Genomic DNA, 23,438 nt, shown 5'->3' with positions numbered 1-23,438 from the left:
AGGGCACACTCAAAAAGCACCAGGCATAGAGAGACAGGCAAAAGAAACCCCAAAACCAAACCAAGAACCAAAATCCAACAAATCAGAACAACACCCTGATTTCACTCTTCTGCAAGAAAAGGGTGTATCCTGGGTCTTAGCCTGCAGCTATCCCAGGGCTCTTGGGAAGAAATTTAAAAGTAAATGCTGTAGGCCCCTCATTGTTCTCCAGTTATGAAGTTGACTGGACCAGGTTTTCTCATCTTACATTTTAGAAGACTTTCAATTCCTTCTGAATTGAAAGATTTAACTATAATCTTCCCAGGAACCACAACATCAGCAGAAGTTGGCAGACAATAATATTTTGGCCTCCTCTATCACCACATGGTGCTGGGAAGGGATCTTTGAAACAGTGAGGTTGGAAACATGCCTCACAGGAAATTTCCAGCCCCAGTTTGGTTTGCCTGTGAGCTCCTGTTAGGATGGACAGGAAGTCAGTGACTGGGACCAGGATCTACCTGTGACAAGTCATTCATAGTGTATTTCTTCCCTTGAAGAGATGCCACAAGCAGACCTCTGAGGAGAGGACTGTATTGTTTGGCCTCTATCTCACTTCTATTTTTTCTTGCTCCCTGCAACATTATAATGTTCTTCAGTTGCCTTCATAATAATGAGTCCTCTGAACCTTTTGCTCAATAAACAAAATATGGGGAAGCAAAGCTCTGCTCAAATGATAGAACAGCCTTCTGGCATTGAAACAACTGTCATTCCTGGGCCAAGCAGAAGAGTTCTGTACTTATGCTCTTGGTCCAAAGAAGATATTCCTTTTGTACTGAGGATGGGCAAGAGTGAGTTATGTGCTAATAGCCCTAATTGATTTGGATTATCCCTTGGCTGGGACTAATCTCTTTAGACATGGGACATACCTGAGTGCAGTCTCAGACAGGGAGACTGGCTTTTAGGGTAACATCCCACAGACACAGAGGCAACTGCTGTGTTTCATGGCACTGAATTGGCAAAGTATTACAATGCAGGTGTTTGAATCTATACATGCCTAATGAGCTCTTTTGTTTGAACACAACTAGATTTTACTTGCAGTCAAGTATCTTTGTGTTTATTTAATGCTTGATGTCTGGCAATATGAATGATTCATAGTCAAGGGTGTGACGTCATGAATAAATAGGTCTTTATTTATAACATTTATCACAAAAGATTTACTAATTATGAGATTGAGTTTGTTCATGCACAGATCTTAAACCATGCAACACATTGCTCCTTATAGACTTTCAGCTTCTACTCCAGCTGGTCTTGTTGATAGGATCAAATAATTTTGTATCCACTACATTTAAAGAAGCAATGCTCTGCTTCCTTTATGCCTGTTGGAAAAGGTGACATATTATGATGGGAAATTACTATTGTCTTATAGACGCTTTATTCACTCAAAAAAGTAGGCTTTTAGAGTAGTGAGACAGCTGCAGCACAGCACAGCTGTCAGCACTCTTATGTGTACTTGAGATCATATTTTATGAGAGGTCACTGAAATTTGTAGGCACGTGCATAGATTAGGGCTGCGGTAGTCCCTGGAACTGGTCACATGCTGAAGTTGAAAATACACTCAAGTGTCCTTCTGTATAGATATATAAATAGTGCACCAGTTTGTAATTTTAACACTTTTTCTGCAGCTCCACTGACTTTAATCTACCTGTGCTATTCTTTTCCTTTATAATGAACTGTATAAACTCCTGGGGATTTTATCAGAGCTCAATAGCCCAGAAAACTAGGACAGAAAATTAGTGCAAAGTATTTCTTACTATCCTGACATTCAAGGAGACTGTGATGGGTTGAGTTTCTGGACACTTAAGGACTTTCAGCCAGCTTTTGCTCTTACACAAGTAGACATTGATTACAGCAGAGAGACAAACTACTTGTGTTGGACTAAGGTCAAGCAGTACACTGTTTGTGCCAATCTATCATAACTTTTCAAGAAAGGAATGTGATCCTGAGGGTTCTAAAAAAGGGCAGGTGTGTTAATGGTTATTAATCAGCCTTTGAGGGAATGTTCCTGGGTTCAAAGTCTCCGTGTTAATAAGTTGTGGTGAACTAACAGATATTGGGTGATGAGCCATCAGTGTTTATAGTTAGAAATAATCAGGTGTGGTGGGGGGGGAGATTTTCCATCTGGTACAAAGTACAGTCTGCTTGCTGGCAGTGAAATTGGGAAGTATATGGTTTACCTGGGGCACTCTCAGGCGGCAGGAATCACAACACTCATTTCCTCCTGTTCATGTTATCCATCTTTAGTGACTTTCTTCTGTGAAAACAGCCTCCTTCTGCAGAGATGCCACTAGATTTTGTTGGCTGTGCACACGGTGCAGGCACCTGCCACTGGATCACCATTGATTTCTTTGGTAAAAGCCAAGGGACAGCAAAGGTAACTTTGCATTAGCTGTCTCAGAAATGCAACTAATGCAGCAACTGTTGGAGACCAACCATATACAGTGGGTACCTACTGCTTTCTGTTTGCTTCATTTCTGTGTTTTAAACAAAGACCAAGCAAATGCTGCAATCTTTAGTCTGCATTTTAGCCAACACACCAAGACTGTGACATCATTTGGCCTTGCCACGTTTTCCTCAGGGGCTGGTGACTGGGCTGACAGCCCATTCTGTGGTTATGTTCTGCTTAAGCTTGCTCGCCTTCACAGCACAGTGAAAAAGTTCTGAAAATCCTGAAGACTGTGAGAGCACGGACACTGTCTTGGTTTGTCACATCTGAATTGTTCTTGTTCTGTATTCTTTTGAAGAATGTCTTCTCAAAAATATTCACAAGGCAGAGTTATGTTGTAAAAATGATCCAGGACATGCATTTTCTTCCAATGTGATGCAGAGATGCTGGACTGATTTAATAATTTTATTACTGTTGTCCCTCATGCTCTCCCAATACTTCTGGAATCCCTTTGCTAGCAATCCATAATTACAATCCTTAGAGTGAAAATCTAGAGTACTTGAGCCCTAAAGGCAGCAGAAAATATACTAGCACCATCAAAATTTGTGGAGCTGTCCTTGCAAACTGTTACAGAAGTTGACATGGAGATTCAGGATTATATCCAGGGCATCTTTACTACTGTGATTTAGGTAGACCTGCTTGCAAATAGTGTGTCATTTATACTCCAGCCACAAACTACTATGCATAAAGTATCTCTGAAATGCTATAACTGCAGCAAATTCAAGCTTTAGCAGAGACTGAACCTTCTACATACTCTATTCCCTTGAACTCTCTTGACATCTGTTTCGGAGACAGAAGTCACTGGAGCATTGTCAAGGAGCCACGTAGCCACCTCCTGACAATGTATCTGTGTTAGGAAAGATTCCAGAAAGTCCTTCTAAGATGGAGGAAAATACATGATGGAGAGGAAGGTACAAGCAGCTGGTGAGACATCAAGGAAGTGTATGCTGCCAGGTCATGTTCTGGGACAGGTGGACTCCGCCTGCAGCAAGGTTCAAAAAGGGCTGGTGCACATCAGTGAGCAGAGGAATGGCAAGTTCACCATTTGAGGGGGACCCAAGAAAACTCGACTCATCAAAGAAACTGTGAGATCAACATGGAGCTTTCAAAGTGGAGCCTTTTCGGTTTACAGAAGGAATTGAGCAGTACCTGTGGGGAGGAGGACTTGGATTGAAAGACTTGGATTCACTTATGTTGGTTCTTAGGAATCAATGAATCTTCTTGAAAGTATTTCCTTGAACACCAGACTCCTCTTGTGTTTTTGCAAGATGAGTAAGGGAGACCCAAATACCAGGTGGAACAATGAGGGAGATTTTCCAGTGTTGCCTCCTCAGAGAAAGTAACAGGGCAGGGAGGTTCTTCCTCCCTTGCTTAGTGGCTTGTGCAGAAACCCATCCTCTTTAGAAACTTCTCATTTGGTGCCTCAGGGTGTTTTCAATAGGGCATTTCTGCAGAAGTGCCCTCTTTAATGAGTGGGAACAAAATCTATCTTCTGACACCACCACCTGGATATCAATTCAAAAACCAGAAACAATCCTACATCCCATGAAAAGAAGGTGGCCTGTGATGCAATGTGCGTGGGATTTGCACCAAATATGGTTCATCAGGGCATTTAGTTCACACAGTTTTTTCCAAGACTAATTAGTCAATAGTATTGCTGATTTATGTTTCTGTCCTGTTGCAAATTTGCTGCACTGTTTTGGTCTGATTTTCAGCCTGTGCATCCTGGCAAGGATTATGCCTGTCATTCTGGTTATGTTGCCACATGAGAAGAACATGAACTGGGGTTGAAACAATCCTAATGTTTGATCATTTGAGTCTGGAACTGCTCCGACTCAAAAGAATTTGTTTGTCCAGGTAGATATTGCATGTGAAAAATACCAGAAACACTTTGGGTTTACGTTTTCTGCCTCAGTATTCATTTCAGCCACTGAAATGGTATGACAGCAGACAAGGAGCTTTACTGAAAAATTCTGGAGTCTAGAATCTTCACATTGGTTTTGGAAACCAGGCCTAATGGCTAACTGGTATTTTTAAAGTCATATCACATGTCAGGACTGGGAAATGCTAGTGCAATATCCTCTAGACATTTCAGCTGATGTAATTTTCTAATTTGATGAGTAGAAACAAGTCTCTGCTGTTTAGATATGATGGTATTTAACCTACACTCTGTATTTTGAAATAAAGCACAACAGAATACACCCCTGGCTCTATGTGTATCCTGAGGGCCTTATTTATGACACTGCTTCAGGTGTTAGCAGCTCTGCCTCTTCTTGCTGCAATGCATGGGCATCCAGTGAAGTGTTTGGCCTGAAGTCTGCCTTCCATTTGGTCAGTATATAAAGTGACAGTGCAAACCCACTGATATCACATCTTCCCCATAATGTTACAAATGCCTCCAGTCAAAGTGCGGGGAATGGCAGTGAAGAAAAGTGTCAATGAAAATGTTACTGGATCTTTGTGGAAGGATAGTTGTGCCAGAGCAGTGAATATACTATTCCAAAGGCAAGGCAACATATCCAAATTATGCCCACTTCCATCAAAGGTAGTATTTTTTTTGCCAGAGTGAGGACATTTGTAATATTCCATTCTGATAGAAATACCAAAGTAACTGATTTTATATCAATTAACACAGTACCCTTTCTTTATCTCCTTCCACTTTAATTTATTTTTATGAGAAAGTTACGGGTTTTTTTCTCCTAATTCATCTAGAAGGTATTTCAGGAATGTGGAATTGTTTTTACTGAGACTTGAAATTTCATCCAGAAGAACTCTTTGCACAAATGCAAAGAAAAGGGGAAGATTCTTGTCCTTTTGTCTTTTTTTTTTCCTTCACTCTTCTTCTTTCTCCCGTGCTACATACATATCAAGGAAAATCAGTGCTGTTAATTTTTTCTGGTGTGGCAAAGATTTCTCCAAAATATGTTACTCAAATGGACAGCAATAATGCAAAAAAAATCTTTGAGTACTAGCAGAAAATTATCCACAGAGGAATAAGTTTTTGCTCCCCGCCCCCACAAAAAGCACTGTGACTGTTATATCTGACTGGATTTCAGATTTTTCACCTTAAAGATTACTCAACCACTAGACCTCTTGAGAGACTATGCTGAGCTTTTTTTTTTTTTTTTTTTTTTTTTTTTTTTATGAGAGTCAACTGTTCTTTTAAGCTTAGTAAATTCTCAAGTTGCACAGCTAAATATTCCAGACAAGGAGCTACTTGTCCAACGTAGTTCTGCTATGGTAATGCACCTGACCTTTCAAGCAAAGGGCATTTCAGGTTATGAAACAAGCCCTCAGCATGTGAGATGCTGCTGGAATGCCAACCTTCTTCACTCCCCTTTCATGCCATGCCCCTGCGACCTGACAGTTACTGATGGGGCCTGCCTTAAAGGTTGTTTTATGGCTGTGACTGTGGCTGCAAGACTGTTGGCACTCCTGCAGAGAGAGCAAGTGTGCTTGAAATCAAGTTCTGTACTTAAAAGCCTGTCTGGGCTGTTAAGGACAGCGCAGCTCTAACCTCTTGTTGCTCATGATATTTCTGTAGCCCCTGTGACAAGAGTTAGTACCTTTTGCTCCCGTGGAAGAGTCTGGCTGTACCAGAAAATGCCCACCTGAGCAATGTGGATGAAATTGCTGCTCCATCTGCCACAACAGGAATTGTGCCCAGCTGTAGACTTTAAAGATGTTACTTGTTTTGTTTCATACCAAAACAGACAGAAAAGCTCACTCTGGTCTATAGGCAACCTAAGCTACTGTGTTTTACTGCTCTGAGCAGCTAGAGTTCAGCTTCATGAGATGTACGGGCCCTTGGAACTGGCCACTTCCTCTTCCCTCTTCCTTTTCCCTTCATGTGTGTCACCCCAGGTAAAGCCTGGAAGCTGCTGAGGGTCTCCAGATTCTTGGGAAACTGCAGCTTTGAAGTAAATTGTAGAGCTGGCTCTGCCCATCTTCCATTCTCGGTTCCCAGGTGGCATCTTTCAACTGATGCTGCCACGACTGGGAGAAGAAAGCACCCTTGAAAATGTAAGAGTCTGCTTCTTCCATGTGAGTTAGGAGCTATTTAGAGGTATGATATGTCTTCTTCCTAGGACAGGGAGAGAGGCTGTGTGGGGAAGGCATAACATTTAGTTCTAGTCAGGGAGTTGTTTTGCTTTCTGAGTTACTATGAGATTTTTGACTTCACGCAATAAACTCAACTCCAGTGCAAGGTAAGGAAGAGACTCATCCATAACGTTGCTTTCCTTGTGTGGTAGAGTGGGAACCACAGGCTTTTCTTCCTCCTTCCAGGTCCTGGAAACTGCTACTGCTGGCCATGGTGAACATGCAGGACAGTTAGGTCAGAGTAGACAAAGTATATTCCTGGCTGAAGAGACCTTTCAAATTTCCAAATCAAGTTTCACATAAACCAGTTTCTAAAGAGATGCTTTCCACACTGCTGTCTCCCCATCCTGCATATCCTCTGTCTGAACAGTATTCTTCAATATATTTTTTTTCTGCTATTGTATGGATTAGGACGTTGTACCAACTTCCTACTCAGAGGAGCCAAGCCATTAATAGTTAAGAACTTCTTGCCAATGCTGAAGAGGCAACAACAGTGTTGTCTCTCTGCCTTGTCTATGGAAGCTGGCAGCAATAATTTAATCAAGTCCTGAACCAAACTAATAAACTCTGTTGTGCCTTTTGAGTAACAGTGGCCTATTCTCAGAGACAAAAAAAAAAAAATATGGGTAAACAACGAGTAAATACTAAAGGCTAAGCAGGATGGTTTCTGTTTGTCACTCTTAAATTAAACACAGGTATGGGTTTTTTCCTCTATTCCCTATTTTCTCCTTTCACTTCATTTAAAAGGCCAGAAATGGATGGGTTTATAATCCACAGAGCCTTTAATTTGTTGACGTTGTCCTATTCTCAAGATTTAAAAAGCACAGCTCTCCGAGAAAGGGACTCGCACTGATAACTAAACCAGATTAACCATTTCTTGCCCTGTTTTGATACATAAGCTGGTCTCACACACATCCACAGACTGAAGTGCTGGTTTTACAAAAGGATGTTCTGCATGGCTGTGGGTCACAGCATGTGATCAGGCTGACTCCTGTTATGTGCCTCCACTTCCAAATCTCAGTGTACTCTCCAGTATTCTGCATAATTTTTCTCTCCTGCGTTCAGTAACTGTGCTTCATCTCCTGAATGAGACCAACCACCAAAATTGGAGAGATTTTAGCTGTGGGATATCAAACTCATCACACACAAGCAACCTGCTTCCCATCCCTGTTTGGCTTTGGCTCAAAGATTTTATTTGTAACTGAGTACACTTGTACTTTGTACTGTAACTTCATATTGTGAACCCTTCATAACCTGAGAATGTCAGCCTGGGCTCATGGGTATTTACTGTCTCAGAAGAGTGAGACATGCTACAGCTGTCCAGATTTGGCTCTGGGTATAATGTAACATAACAAACTTGTGAGGAGCTATTGTGTCAGTTTAATTAGTTAGGTTCAATCAGCAATGCAGCAATACTTTGCTTACAGACATGAATATTGGACTGTGAAAATTTCTTTAATAAGTTTGCATAGAAAATTGCAATTTGAAATAATTTCTCCTTTGCAGAGTTGTTGGTTCATTTACGCCTGTGTAATTGATTTATAAACACCTTTACTCTGTTAAAAAGTTATTTACATGCTTGACAGTATCTTTGCTATCCATACTCCTCATGTGTAAGAAGCCTGACAATTAATGCTAAGCTTAATTCCAAATGTTTGCAGAAGCAAGCCCACAGATAGCTGTTAATTTCCCTTGGTACCCTTATAAGCCAGTATGTTTCTGCTATATTTCTTGCCAATATGTTTTACAAAATAAACACTGCATATTTACTTAATTATATTTGATGTCATAATTCCAGGTTTTTCTTTGGTCTGCAGAGGCTCAGGGCCCTCAAGGTAGCTTTCCTCATTATTAAACAACAGTTGTATAGCTGGAGTTAGTAAATTATAATTGCGTAACAAATCAATGCACAGCAGCTTCTGTAATAAAGTGAACAACACACCTTTACAGTGAAAGAATGTAATTTTCCAAAGGAAAAGCATGAAGTGCAGTTCAAAACTCAAATGTTTATTTACTATTTTGTCCTCTCTGAATGAATGAATAATGATATCTGCATTCTAAAAAGGAAAATAATGAGAAACAGCATTCACAATTAAGTGGGACAGAGATTGTTGCTGCTTTTAATATATTTCTAATTTCAGCTAATATTTGAAACTACTTTAAGGGCAGAAGTTACTTCCAGCAGGGTCTGCTCACACCAGTGACTATCCTCATGGACCAAGCCCCCTCAGCAGATGGATATGTTGGTCTCTCTTCTCCTTGTCTCCATGCACTTTTCAAAAAACCTACAAGGGTCATCCTTTATCCACAGCCCTCCATTTAATACAGGGCCTCCTAGCAGCCTGATACAAACAGTTGTCCCTGTAGTTTTTTAATATATGATTTTCTTTTGATCTCACCTTGCATAATTGTTTGTCTTTGGTAGTGACTGTGTAAGTGAAAATTTGGAAGTCTAAAATATTTGAAGCACAAGTACTGTAGACAAAGTTCCTGTACAGCAAAATTTGCTCTTGCACATCATATTGCATACCTTAACATGTAGTGCTGGCTGAAAGAATCACATAAAAATACTGATGACAGAATTGGAAGACACATTGTATGCAATCAGCTCTGTATTTGCTCAACATATTTAATTATATGGTAAAATTAATTTATCAAGTTTTCATACTTATGCTTTGACTATTCATCATCAGGTTTCTGTATGCATTTTTGGAAGCGTCTTTTTTGGGTGTGGTCCAAGCACTGCTGAACTGCTCTGATTTGTTGGATATGTCACTGTAGTTGCAATGCTTTGCTGCTTTTTTTTTTTTCTTTTGCATTTTTATGCTCTGAAAGTAACATCTTTTTCTTTATCTTTTTTAAAGATAAAGACATTCCCTGCTGATACATCTAATCCTTTTTTCGATCCCTTTACAACAGTACCACAGTTTACTGTAAGTAGAACATGCAACTAAAAAACTGTGTTTTAACACAATTCCAACTGATTTTTTTAAGTGTCAGAAATCTATGCACTAAGCAGTCCTCAAAAAAATTTAAAAATATCCAAGTAGAAGTTAAGACTACAAAGCAGTTAAATATTCCCATTATACAAAATGTTGCCTGCGTTGAGACATTGCTGCTTACTAGACAGAGGACTAAAAGTTAAAGGTCAAGGTTCACCACTAATGAAGTCGGTCCCAAAATGTTCATTTCAGGACTGTAAAGGATGCTTGTGAAGCTCCGTAACATCTTTACAGGGAGCAGTAAGGGAATGGGAAGACTTAGTCCTCTGTCTAGCAATTGCATGGCCTCCTGCCTGAAACCGCCTGCTGTGCCATCACAAAGAGGGCCCTGATTTTCAATGAATTTACAGCTGAATTTTAAAGAATTATAGTTAGTGTGTGAATGACTACAACGGTGTCCTTGTACAAACTCCTGTGTTTACCCACAAATTTGAATCCAATATTGAACTTCATTCTTGTTAAATTTTCACAGAAGATGTGACTTAGGGATTTTGGTGAGGTAAACTGGATACAAACAGAAAACAATTATCTGACAATTTAAAAAGTAAGTATGATTGAAATCTTGCTTTGGTGGCAGAGGCTTTTTGTAATAAGTACAACAAAAAACTCTGACAAAATTAACTACTCTTTAAGAAACACTGCTTATAAACACCATGTAAAACGACTTAAAATTTTAAACTTGCATTTGCAAAATGAAGCATTTCAGGCTTTGATGTCAAATTTTACTGGTTGCAGCAATCTATGTCTGGCATATAATCTAAAATAATCTTCATTCACTATTGGGTCACGTGAATGTTCTGTCTGTATTTAATGATTTAAAGAAAGAGGTTTTCTTTCACAATAAACCTCATCATGGGCTTGTATGTAAATGTGTTTTTTTCTCCAAATAGATACTTTAAAGCCAGTGTTAGTTAGCCTCTCCAAGCTGTTTAAGTGCCACAGCTGAGCTCTAAATGTATTTGAAAGTACACAGAAATGCCACAGCAATGCTTCATTATGTCAGCCAAGTCTAGATGGTACAACTGTGATAAAAGCTAACCCAAAGTTACAGTGCTTGTGTCTTTCACAGTACTTCTTTATTTAAGCAAAACTATGTGCCCCCCAAAATAGGTTTCCTACTAATTAGCACTGAATGCCAGATGTTATTTTCCTGTCTCTGACAGTTAGGATAAAAGCAAAATTTAGGAGGGCTATATAACATCCATTTTCATGACTCGGGGGTCAGAAGTCTAAAATACAAACAGAAGTTATACCAATATACTTACCCTCAGAAATTTCCATATTGCAGAAAATGGCTATTTCATGGCAAATTCAAATGTTGAATTTTTGTTTTGTCAGGAGAAAGAAAGCAAAACAGAATTCAAACTTCAAATTTCTGAAATTCCATCTTCTCCTCATAGATTTCCATTTTTCTGGGCAGGGTGGAGGGCAAGCTCAAGATCACAAATATTTAAAATACCATTACAATAAAAAACGAATGATATATGATCCATTGCATGATCCCATACATTCCTTTTAGTGAGTTATGTACAAATATCTGTGGCAAACAAGCAGCTACCTACGGAACTGCACAGAGATGGGAAAACAATTGGGAGGGTTAGGTGGCTTTGGTCCTGTGTTTCATGGAGTGTCCCTGTGTCCCAGCCCAAAGGGCTGTGCCCAAAGGGAGGTGTCTCTCCACAACAGCATTTCAGATCATCCTGATGCACTGTTGAGGGCTTGAAGAGAGCTACACCCCAGGCAGGAACTGTAAGGGAGGGGTAGCTAGGACTTGGAGGCAAATCTAACTCTGAATGGTCTCCAGTCACACATAGACCCAGATGGTGATGTCTGTTAATTGTTTTCTTTTGATGATGTTTCCTTTCCTTGTTTGCCCCTCCCCTTCACCTTTTTTTTAAATTATTTTTTTTTCTTGGAAGAAAATATTGAAATGCTATTAAGCAGGAAAAGGATTTTGAATAGTGATTTTTAGAAAGCTTTAACTTTCAGCTTCAAATTTGGTGCTTTATATGCAGTTGCATTGCTTTGATCTAATGAAAAATTAGATGACTTACCTGGAATGTTTAAATATAAGCTTTAAGACAGGAACCATCTGAATTTCAGAGATTCCCACAGAAAAATGGCAGACATGATGGCCATATTCTCAGGCAGGTGTATGTCACAAAGATTTTAATTAATGAAATTATGTCTGTTTAGACCAGTTAAATATTTGGCTTAAGCCTAGTGCGCAATCAGACATATATACAAAAAGATGCTTTGGATATCTACTGAAAAATAATCATCCAGAGCAAACATACTATGGAATTCAAGGCAATTTTTTAGCAAGTGTAAAATCTGCTGATTTCAGTGAGGAGAATTTATATGAGAATTTATATGAGAATTTATATGAGAATTTATATGAGCTTCAGAGTGATGTCTTCTTCTCATACCACAGGGTAAGATCTGGCAGTCCTTGGAGCACAGAGATCCTGTATGAGGAACACCAAATTTCATAGCCCTGCAGCTTGTAGAGGTTGAGTTTTAAAAGTTGAATGACAGAGAATTTTGAACAGATTCTATTAGCTATTATTTACACATAGGAGAGTTTCTTTAGTTTTACATTTTACAATGTAAAAATTTTACAGTGATTTTTCATTATACTAATTTTGTGGAATTATTGAAATTCCTTTTGCTTCAAAAATTATTTTAGATCATTAGAGATGTGTTTAGAGATGTTAAAATGTCGCAATAAGCAAGCAAACCTAACACAGCCAGCCTTTCTTGGGCTCAAATAGTTTCCTCTTTGTTTAAATTAAGTTTGTGAATCACTTGCAAAGGCTTGCAGAATCTGAGAAATTATTAGACAAAAAAAAAAAAAAAAGTTTCTCTTCAAATAGCAGCTTTCTTATGATGGTGACTTTTCTTCCTCCCTGCCTTAGACTCTGAACCAGGTTCAGAAGAAATAGTCATCAAGGAAGAAAGGTAGCTGATACCAGTAGGAGTGTGTTTTAATGATCCTGACACACTGACAACTGCAGTTGCTCTGTATTCTTCCCAGGTCAGGGTCAGACATGCACCACAGCCACTAGCTGTTGTGGTTTGGCATGAGAAACAGCCCATGCCAAAAAGCAAGACAGGAATGTTTGATTTTAGGGATCCTCCCCCTCTGGTGGTTAAAATAGCCCAGTTTTTGCTATAATACTGTGCTGAAATACCTCACCTAAGAGGGAGGAGATGGTTGCTTGCTGTTTGTCTTAAATCTACACTTCCAATATTGCTTTAACATTGCCTTTCACTGGATATTGCAAGAATATATCTCTTGAGGCATGTTCTAGTTAGCAAAAGTGGGAAAGGGATGGAGATTTTGAAACCTGGACTCCTAAAAGCCTAGACTCCCAGCTGTTAACAAAACACAGAGTAGTTAGTAGACCCATCAGAAAACTGTAGAGCATTACTGAAGAATATTCCAGAAATCTCATGTTCTCAACATTCTGCATAGTTTTTTAGGGAAAATGCAATAATGATGTGTCATTCTCCAAACGGATCATGTTTTTTTACCTGAATGCTGTCAGTCTCATACATGCAGTGTCATCTCACCTGGTGCATGTTACAATCAGGCTTGTCCCTGAGGCATCAAAACAGGTGGCTGTCCAGCATCTGCAGAGGCTGCACTGAGAGGTTATACCACAGCCTCCCACTTGTTCTCATTCTTAGCTGCTGTTACTGAGTGTTTGGCAATGAATTGGATTGCGAAGGATGACAAGACCAGCAGAAGCTAATCTACAATATTTTTCTTTCTGTGTGTGTATACATTCCTTTTTTTTTGTAGGCAGAATTTGCAGACAGCAAAATACAGTGCTGTGGGGTGCAGTCATCTCCTAAGATCACACTGGTGTCTCCATCACCCGTCCTGAGGTCTCTGGCAGAGACTATACCGACCCCAACAGTCCAGACAGTATATACATCGCATAAGCCCATTTCGCTGGCCGACAGGTACTGTGCAGTTCTTTCACAGAAATACTATGATGCTTTCTGCATTAAAGGAGTCAGCTTGATTTCCCTTTTTCTGCCATAAATACCATAAAGTGTCATTTTCTCTTATACCGAAAGATTATTGCTTGACTACTAATTAGGTGGGTTATGTAAAGAAATATCTGTAAAGTCATACTCTCATGCTCTGAGATAAAAAAAAGCGCTTACCTTAATTAACTGCAGCCAGCGGTGTACCATTTCTGTGGCCAGTAGCCTGGAGAGAACCACTTGTGCAGACTTTCTTCAGGCAAGTAATTTTGTCTGAACCACAAAGGTTTTGTTTCAATAATTGCTATTACAATTTCTTTTTTGAAATTAGATGTCCATAGGGGAAAGCTGAGGTTGAGAAATGTCTGTTCTTCTAAAAGAAAAACAGGCATTGGTTTTCTTTCTTGTTCTTCTTTTTTTTTTTTTTTTTCTTTTTCTTTTCTATTAATGTCAAGCTACAGTGGTCTTGTAATTTCTCAGAGAAACAATAAGCTGTACCACCTTTCCACAGGCAGACTCTTTTCAGATTTCTATTCTTTCATCCTACTGGTTTTGTATGCTGGCTTCTTCTTCTATAATTTAATCAAAGCTGAACTTCACAAGCTGATAATTTACTGAATATAAATGTAGCAGTGGATATACTCAGTACTTCTGGAGCACAAATAGTCCAGGGCTTATGAAAAGTATATCTTTGGCATAATAATGAATTAGTCTGTTTTACTTTTGGATTCATAGTCAATTCCCATTTTTGAATGTTAATTATTTTTTGCAGATGTTGGTTAATTGCACCTGCACATTTGCTCAATGTTGCTAACTCATCTAAAAATTTATCATTCCAGTAAAAATGTAATTCTGAAGCTGTAGTGCTGAACTTAGCTTCTGTAAGACGTCTTGAACACAAGTGGGTGATTCTACCCCTGCTTGTTCACAAAGCGGCTGCAAGGTTTCTGCAATGTAGTTTAAATCTCCAAACTGTGTTACAAGTGTGAGATATATAATTTTCAGAAAAGCATGGTAAACAGTTTCAGAAATGGAATGGCTAACCCAGGGCATTCCCAGTGTTACAAAGCCTCTGGGCTCTGGAGTGAATTCGTGAGAGCAAGGACCTCAGGCTCTGATTGTAGCATCGTGATATGTGCAGGACTATATATATATATATTATAGCATATGTGATATGTGGTAAATTCAGAATATCTATATACCTACATATATAGATATCCCTCAATATCAGATTACACCAAGGAGCTCAGGCTGTAACAGTGTTCTTTCATAATGGCATTTGCTGTAGCTGCTCCATTTTTGAAGTCCTTGTCCAACTCCCTTTGAAATCAGTAGCCTTTAATGGGGTAGATGAAATTATAAACTGTTTTGCCATGTGGATCTTTTTTTATCCTTCTTCTTGACTCTGTTTGCTCTTCAGAAATATCAAACGATACTTGTTTTTGAATCAACCATCAGCTATCAGTTTTTCCACTGAATTGAGTCTGACCTTTTTTTCCCCTCCTTTGGTATTTTGAAAATGTTAATTATTTTAAATTGAAATTTGAGACTTATTGTTGTTCCCATAATTGGCTGTTTGTGCATTAATTACACAGCGCTGAGACTCTGAGGCGTGAACTTGAGAGAGAGAAAATGATGAAAAGACTCTTGATGACAGAATTATGAAATTCGCACTTCCATCAGATGGAGAATGGATTGGGGCCTTTCATGTGCCTTCTGTCTGTTTACATTCCTCTGCTTCTGTGTACTCAACATAATGCATTGGGAAATGTGTGATATTCCTGGCTCGCCTGGATTCACCACGGTTGGTTAAAATTATGTCTCAGCTAGACTTTGAAGGAGTTCCTTTATTCATTTGCTGCTGGGAAATAAACCTTCAAACCTTTATCTCTCCTGAGATTTTATACTATTAACACAATTAATTTCTGGTTTGGTTTTGGTAAACCTAGGGCAAAGAGGATCAGCAAGGAGCATACTGATTTCTATTGGGAAACACTGTTCTGTACATATGTTAATAAGTGCACAGAAATTAATGTTATGCAGACTATTTTGATAGTAACATAGAAAATATGTCATTTTGTACAACTGAAAATTGCAATGAGCTACTGCTATTTGTGAAGAGAACCATTTTTAAAGCAGAAGAATGATTATTACATCCTAACCCCAGGACTGTTAGTCTCCACAGAATAAGCGGCTGTCTTATTAAATTCCTAACCTTAACCTCCCCACTCAGTGATATAAATAGCTGCAAGGGGGAGAGACACCCCACTATACAGATATACACACCTAATACTCCCTAAAGCTTATCACCTTGACCTAAACCTTCAACTAAATCTTACCGTGTTTCCATTAATGGATGAAAAAAATTCTGTTGTTTAAAGTAATTTGCTACTGACTTTCTAGCTTGATACTGACTTTTTTAAAATAAGTGAGGAGTTTTACCTTCTCCAGTTTGCCTAGGCTTTAAGGCTAGCCCACGCTTAGACATCTTCTGCCCCAGCACTGAAGGTTGTAGAGCCTCAGCGGTGTGGACATAGCTCACGTAAGAATTTTTTTCCTTCCTGGGTAAATAAACCACCTTCCTGACTGACATGAATTGATTGGTCCCTTTCAAGAACAAGAACAATGATAGTTCATGGCATAGCTGTGCCTGTACCCGTATTTTTAACTCCACCGATCAGCAAGTATGTCCTGGCAAACCTGTGGAGGATGCACCTGGCTAAACATCACATCCACCTCCAACATCCAAGCAGCCTCTACATCCAGTGGAGCTATCTCAGGCATGAGGTGGGGTGGGTGATCCAGCACTAGCAGAGCCGCAGGAAGGGAATTAATGGTGTGCAGGTAATGCTACCAACTATCTCCTAAGGAAATAAAGGGGTTTTGTTTCCCCTTGTTCAGTAGTGCAGGGTCATCTGGAAAACTAACAACATCTGACTGTCAGCTACAAGGTACTCTTTCAACAGGAAAGCTTTTGTGCATTTTGTATGGCTGAAGATGTATATTTTTCTGTTACTCTGTACACTATGTTCTCTTTGTATTAAGATAAAAGATTGCCCATCATTTGGCACTGATTACGATGGCTTTATCTCAGCTTAAGCAGTTTGTTTGTGTGGAGGCTGGGAAGTGATTGCTGTGAGACTGGGTTTCCTTCAGAGTTAGCTTCTGCTGTTTTTCTAAAATGAGAGCTCTGGAGAGCTTTGTAAGACTGTGGATGGCAGTGTGAAGATATAAAACGACTTGCCTATTTTATATTTGCTGGGACAAAAAATTAGCGTTGGGCTTCCCAAAACCCAAAACTTTCTGGTTTCCATAAATGGGGTCAAAATACACAGCACAACTGTTAGGTAGAAAATCACATTATAAAATTTAATCAAGTGGCTCAACATGAGCAGTGGGCACAAGAAGCCACAAAACCACACCTGGACTGTAAATTTAAGAGCATTCCAGTGACTTTTCTGAGTAATAAGATGTGACTTGTATGCTGTCCACCCTCTAGCTGCAGTATCGGGACACTTCTTTTCCTTATGTTTTGATGCCCCACTCAATCAATCCATAGTTCTTAAAAAATTGTTAAGAACATTAAATCTTTGTGAGGAAATCAGAAAGGAAGGGGAAATGCACAGGCACAAAAGAATGCAATTTCCTGTTACTCTTTTCTCACCACTTCCCAGAAAGTATTGGTGGGGGAGAAGCAGCAGCACATTTTGCCTGTGTCCAAGAGAGAGTGAGCATTTTGAAGAAGAAATTACGGAAAATTTTAACTAGAAATGCTGGTTTGGGAGAGGAAAATGAAGTAAGGTTGAGAATGGCAGAGTATTGACTAGCTGAATCTGGTTTTCTGCCTGTTAGGTAACCCCCAATTGTGTTTGAACTGGCAACAGTTTCACAAAGTCATTGTCAAGGAAAACCTAGAAAAAAAAAACAAACCAAAAAACCTAACAGAAAAAAAAAATCGGAACACATCCTTCAGTCATACTGATTGCCATGGAGTGGAATTTAGGAACCCCACAATATGCCTTCAGGTTTGAGGGCAAAACAGATCCACGTTAGGACAGTCTGATGACTTAAGCAAAAGCCTTTACCAAAACTGAATGACTGAGTCAGACTAGCCCATAAGATGTTCTGGCTCATAAACAGTCTATTAATTTATTGGTTTTAATGCATCATTTTTGCTCCCATTGTATAGTTTTTTCAGCTGAAAATAGTCAGAACCAGAAAACAAGTAACATGAAGCAAAGTTACTTTATATGGCCAAGGGCTTATGACTGAGGCATGCTCTGGGATAGCTGAAGAAGGGCAGAGATTCCTCCTTCTTTGGTTCCCACCAGGAGAAGAGGGAAAGGCTCATGTGGCTGCTTAGTTTCTGTGGGACATTTTCTACAGAACAACTCCAAGTACGTTGCCTTGTCGTGTTTTAGTGTCTTATCCACTGGCTGCCACCGTTTCCTATTCTGCAGTCTAATGGAGCTTTATTAAAACTGTTTTACTGATATCAAACTAAACTTTTAACTGTGGAATGTCATCATCTTGTTCTTTCTTACTACGTACCTTCTTCAGCCATGCTTCAGTATCTCAGTTTTCACATCCTCTGAAGAAACACTTCTGCCTCACCTCTGGTTGGGAATGACAATGTTAGGACACCTGTTACCCAAAACTACTATGAACAAGACAATGTCAACATGAACATGTTGCAGAGGGGCAGATATTGCAGATTTGCCCCTACAATTTAACTTTACAGGTGTTAAAGGATACTCTGCCTGAAGGTATGTCTGTATAATAGTGCAGAAGTATCTGAGCTAGCTTTAAGCTTGCATATCTAGTTGTGGCAGCATGAAGCCCAGCACAGGCTATCATCATCATGTACATTGACATGTGTAAAGATAAAGCATTCGAACAGCAGCCTTCTGAAGCATGGTCTCCAGAACTGGTGACAGGAAAGAGTGGCTGAAAGGATTTTGTCTCTTCAGCTCTTCTGGGAAAGGGTTCATCTCATCTAACATTAAAATGCCCAGCTCTCACCTGATGAGAGATCAAAGGAACTGTCTTCCGGAGGTGCCTCTGACTTAAGTGTCTACCTTTATACTGATGAAAGTTAAGTGAGATGAATCCTGCTTTCTGTCCCTCTGGCTAGGTCGACATTGCAAACCCGTGCTGACTCAGCTGCATCATCCAGGGCTCAGCCGCGAGGTACGATTTGTGATTGGCGTAACTCGCCAGCAAAAGCCTTGCACGTTAGGTGTAAATAAACTGCCAGAAGTATCCTTTTGTCAGAACAGTTTTTATCCCTCATGGGAGAGCAGAGAGCTGGGATAACAACTTACAGTGACATAAGCACAGAGGCTTTGCTGTAGCCGTGCTCCATCCAGGAGTAGCTGGTTGATGAAACCTCCTGCTACAGCCACACTGGCAAAGCCAATCAGGGGTGGCCCTGGCTTTTGGCAGTGCCCCGAGTGATGCTCTGACCCCGTCAGCAGATCCCAGCTTCTCGGTGTCAGGTCTCTAAGCAGCGGAATGCAATGTTGTCATGTTTGAGTGATTCCAGCAAAATTTATTGGCCATTTTAATAGCTATGCAAGGAGTTAAATATTTTCTCATTTTGCAGTCTCTTATGGAAGCCAACCAATTGTGCTTTGTTTTTGTGTGGCTCAGCTGTTTCCACGATTTTATTTTAAAGGGAATAACTGGGTTTTCTTTAGAAATGTTGGTTGAGATTCCACACCTCTCTCAGATCCCACCGTATATGCAGACTTTTCATGTTTCATAGACCCTGGAAGTGCAAAATTTGAAAATTAACTCCTCCAAAGTTTTAGTTCATCGCTTCACTCTCTTGCAACAGGATGCCTATGTGCCCATTTGAAACAGAGCTGGCAATGCAGTGAAATGTTTCATTGGAGGCAGCATCATGTTTTGTTTGAATTGTTTACAAATAGCCTTTGCTTTTATTTATTTATTTTTCTCTGAATACATTTCTGTTCATTTGCTACAAAAAAACCTACTTGTAATTATGCAATGGAATTTTTTTTCTTCTTTATTTTCTTTTTTTTTCTTTTTTTTTTTCTTTTTTCTTTTTTTTTAATGTCCTGATGTTCAAAGAGTTTGCAATAAATATACTGAGACTGATCTGTAATTGCATGCAAGATTAGCCTCACAACTGTGTTTTGTAAAGTTAAATGCCGTAAAAGAAGCTGTAGATGATGTGGAGAAGGAGGGAAGATAGAGAGTAGTAAAGGAGAAGGCTTCCTTGGCAGCTGCAGCATTGAGTGGTGGGTAGCAGCTTTAAAGCAAGACTGCTCACACCATTTTGTTTCACCTGAGTAGCAGCATGTATCATCAGACAGTGTATGACGGCATTTTGTTGAAAACATGCCTAAAGAGAAACTTTTACGGCTCAGCTGTTTACCTGTTCCTGTATTCATGCCTGCAATAAAAGAGATGAAAAATAAATCACAGAGTCTGAGCAATTTGTTGTCAAACCAGTCATTTAGGAGGCAAGGGGTGACATGCCAATTAAAGGAACTATTTGCTTGCTAAGAAAGTGGATCTACCATCATAAAAATACTACAACACAAAGAAAAAATGGAGAGATAATTTCTTCATAAATCCCAGAGGGTTTCCTCCAGCTTAAAGTTTTAGTCTAGTGTTGCTGGATGCCAACCATTTGTGGGGTCATTAGGTGGGGCACACTGAATACCGGAGCCAGAAAAACACTGGCAGGATCAAGGTAAAAAAACACAAAACTTGGCTCAAAAGGCAGCAAAAGTATTACTAGAGTGGAAGGGGTGGGGAGGAATGTTCCATATCGGGCTGAGAGACACCAGGTTGTTAAACTTCGCCATCGAGGAAAGTTTAAAAATATACCCAGCAAAAAACCCAAAACAAACAAAGCCTATTCACTCTAATTTTTTTTCAAAAACAGTTAAAACATTTCACTCAGATTTTTGCCCTTGATTTTGCCTTTGTTTCAATGTCTAAATGAACAGTTGCTTCAGAATAAAACATTTCCCTTTCCTTCAAAGATCTCTAAATCAGGACATTTTGACATTAACTTTCCCAGTACACTTATGACATTAAATCCCAGCAATATTCACCCCATTTTCTCAGGTTGCCAAAACTCTGTATTCAGGAGGAATCTGATCCCAACCCAATTTCTCCATCTGGATCGTCTTCTATTTTTATTCTCTGTGCGGGGAAATCAGAGGAGCAACAGATCAGCATTCTTCCAACTCTACTCAATTTACACCAAGAAAATTGATTATCCAGACAGCAAACCTAGTTAATTAATTCTCCTTAATAAAGATCTTTGCTAAAGAACAGCGTTCTGAGGTGCAGTGTAATGAGAAGCTGTGCACTAAAAGGTCGGCAAATACTCTTCTAGAATTCGGCGGCAATGGAGAAGCATGGGGACTTCTGAGATGTAAATCTGAACAATCTTTTGGTTCGTTATCAGATGACTGATCTATGAGGCTGACTGTGAAGTCATTAATTCTGTATCTCTGGGGATATGCTTTCTCAAGCAGAAAACAAACTGCATACAGGCACTGTGAAGTTGAGGCAGGGAGACAATAAGGCAATGGTCTCAGCCTGGCTGTGGTGCAAAAATCCTATGGGAGAGGAAGGTAGGAAGGCACCCACCAGGGTGCAGACACAGGCAACGGGAGGGAAGCCCAAGCTCCACAAAAGACAATGGCCATGCCTTTGCCCAGCACAGTGAAGCCTTTGGGGCTGGTCAGCACTTGTGCCCAAGTGCAACTTGATCCGAAAGGGCAACCCTGCAGCAAACCCAGAGTCAGGTCTGGTTGTGACCAGACGTGTGGGAGGATACACCAGGGAATGAGGGAAATAAAAGATCAACTATTGTCCTTTCCCAGCCACCCCAGGACAGGTTCATGGGAGCATCCCAGCTTCTGGTGTCAGATGAGGAGAGCAGGCTTGCCCTTTTTGTGAGAAGCTGGAAATAGGAGTGGTTTAGCCATGGCATCAGATGTGTTTGACAACCCTGACCATTGCAACTATATCTTATGTGCTCCCAGTGGTGCATATGGTCTGTGAGGCGTCTCCTCACCAGTCTTTAGGGTCTATGATGGTCAGGAGAACAGGGAAAACAACAACAAAAAGGAGAGCAGCAAATAACCCACACTGTCATCTACTGGGCAGCCTGATGGCAAAGTACTGCCTGCAACATTATTTGCCTTTTTGCTTTATTTTAAAATTACAAATATAAAATTGCCTCATTACATAAGCAATATGCATTTGTTACTAATTATGTTATTTTTTAATGAATATTTCTACAGTGTGTGTGTTTGCTTTATAATACCAGTGAGTGCTCAGCTGTGTCATCAGAGTGGCATAAAAGCCACATGGATCTTTATTGTTTCATGCAGTGATCATTCAGTTCTTCAAGCAGGAAGCAAGTTAACCCTCCTGCATTGTTCTTTCTCTGCCTTTTATTAGCAAAATCTTCTGGAAATCCAAGAAAACCACGGCAAAAATTATTTTCTTAAAAGATATTTGGTCAGTCAGCTTAGCATCCCAGGGTCTCCATGATGTGAAGAACTCAAATATCTTATTTTTTAAATTAGTTGCCTTGCTGCTCTGAAAAACATCGACAAAAATACATGATTTCTGTGCTAATTGTCTCATGCTCTGCTCTGGCTGCTGGTCCCCCTCCAGCAATGCCAGGCTTGGCAAGGGCACAGGGTGGTTTGGCATGAGACAGCAAAGGTTGGGTGGGGTTCTTTTGGAGGGAGGAGTGCTAATAGCACCCAGCACTTCTGTCCTTCTTGGGGTACATTTCTTGCTGTAGCTGACTTAACCTCTTCATTCTACAAGGTGAGATGTGCACTCCTTGCTGGAAGCTGGGATATTTGCAGCTTCATGTCCACCCAGTGAAGGTTTGGGGCTGTTGAGGCTGAGAGCTGTGGTGCTTGTGTATGTAAGAGGCACCCATAAGAGCTGAGGCTCTGAAGTTCTGGAGGCTGCCTTGGTGCCAATGTTGAGAGGCCACAAGTAGATGCATGAGGCTCTGAGGAGAAAGGTCAGTGTGAGCTGTCCTCTACCTGAGTGTGCAAAATTAGGGATTTAGTGGTAGCAGCATCACTGTGAGACTGATTACTCCTCCCTCCTGCAAAGACATTTCCAACTTGTGCCCTCCAAAGCTGACTAAACCCACAGGACCAATCTTTGCTCAAGGAACAGAACAAGGTCTGCAGCAGAGCTGCAGCCAGTGCCTTTGGCAGTACACGTGATTGCTGTGAATGAGAACGGCAGTGCCCTTGTCACACTGGCTCACAGCTCCTTTGTGACAAGACAGGGATGACAGCCCCTGAGAAGCACCTTCACCAAGGCTGCCTATGAAGACAGGGATGGGAAGTGCTGGAGCTGACTTAGCTCTGCAGCCTAAGAGCACTCCCATTTTCCCACTTCCAGCTCAACATGGCAAGGCTCAGTGTAGATCCCTGACAATTTTCCCTGGTTATTGTGAGCCACAAGGAACAGAAGGTGCCTCCTCTAACGACCTGCCTCACAGCCCCTTAGTGCCTTTCTATGCCACTTCCCTCCTCTGCTTGGCACTCACTCACAGACTGGTTCATGGATGCCTGCTTCCTTTTCCCTTGTGAGCACTCCTCCCACAGAAGCACCCCTGGCTTTGTTGACTTTCCAGTTGAAAATCTTTTGCCTTTTTGAAGGTCCTTGCCAGCTCTTGCTTCCCCTCACCTCAGAAGGTGCTCCTCCATCTGCACTTTTCTACCTTTCCTCTGTGTCTCACTCATCTGTTATCTCCCCTTCTGCTGTCCTGGGTCCAGTGTCTAACAGACATCACAGCACAACAAGTTTTCTTGCCAACCAGGAAA

At 40.3% G+C, this 23,438-nt stretch overlaps 1 protein-coding gene across 1 annotated transcript in view; it reads left to right on the top strand.

The window, feature by feature from the left end:
* EPB41L4B (erythrocyte membrane protein band 4.1 like 4B) overlaps positions 1–20,031 on the top strand; it is a 169,214-nt gene extending 149,183 nt beyond the window's left edge. The window contains exons 23-25 of the mRNA XM_066327134.1: positions 9,448–9,516; positions 13,394–13,557; positions 15,180–20,031. Coding sequence (XP_066183231.1) covers positions 9,448–9,516; positions 13,394–13,557; positions 15,180–15,249 — 303 coding nt within the window. The 3' untranslated portion in view covers positions 15,250–20,031. The remainder of the gene's footprint in view (positions 1–9,447; positions 9,517–13,393; positions 13,558–15,179) is intronic.
* The last annotated feature ends 3,407 nt before the right edge of the window (positions 20,032–23,438 follow it).

This window comes from Sylvia atricapilla, chromosome 1, assembly GCF_009819655.1.
Source record: "Sylvia atricapilla isolate bSylAtr1 chromosome 1, bSylAtr1.pri, whole genome shotgun sequence".
Lineage (NCBI taxonomy): Eukaryota > Metazoa > Chordata > Aves > Passeriformes > Sylviidae > Sylvia > Sylvia atricapilla.
This window is presented reverse-complemented; position numbering and strand designations above follow the sequence as displayed.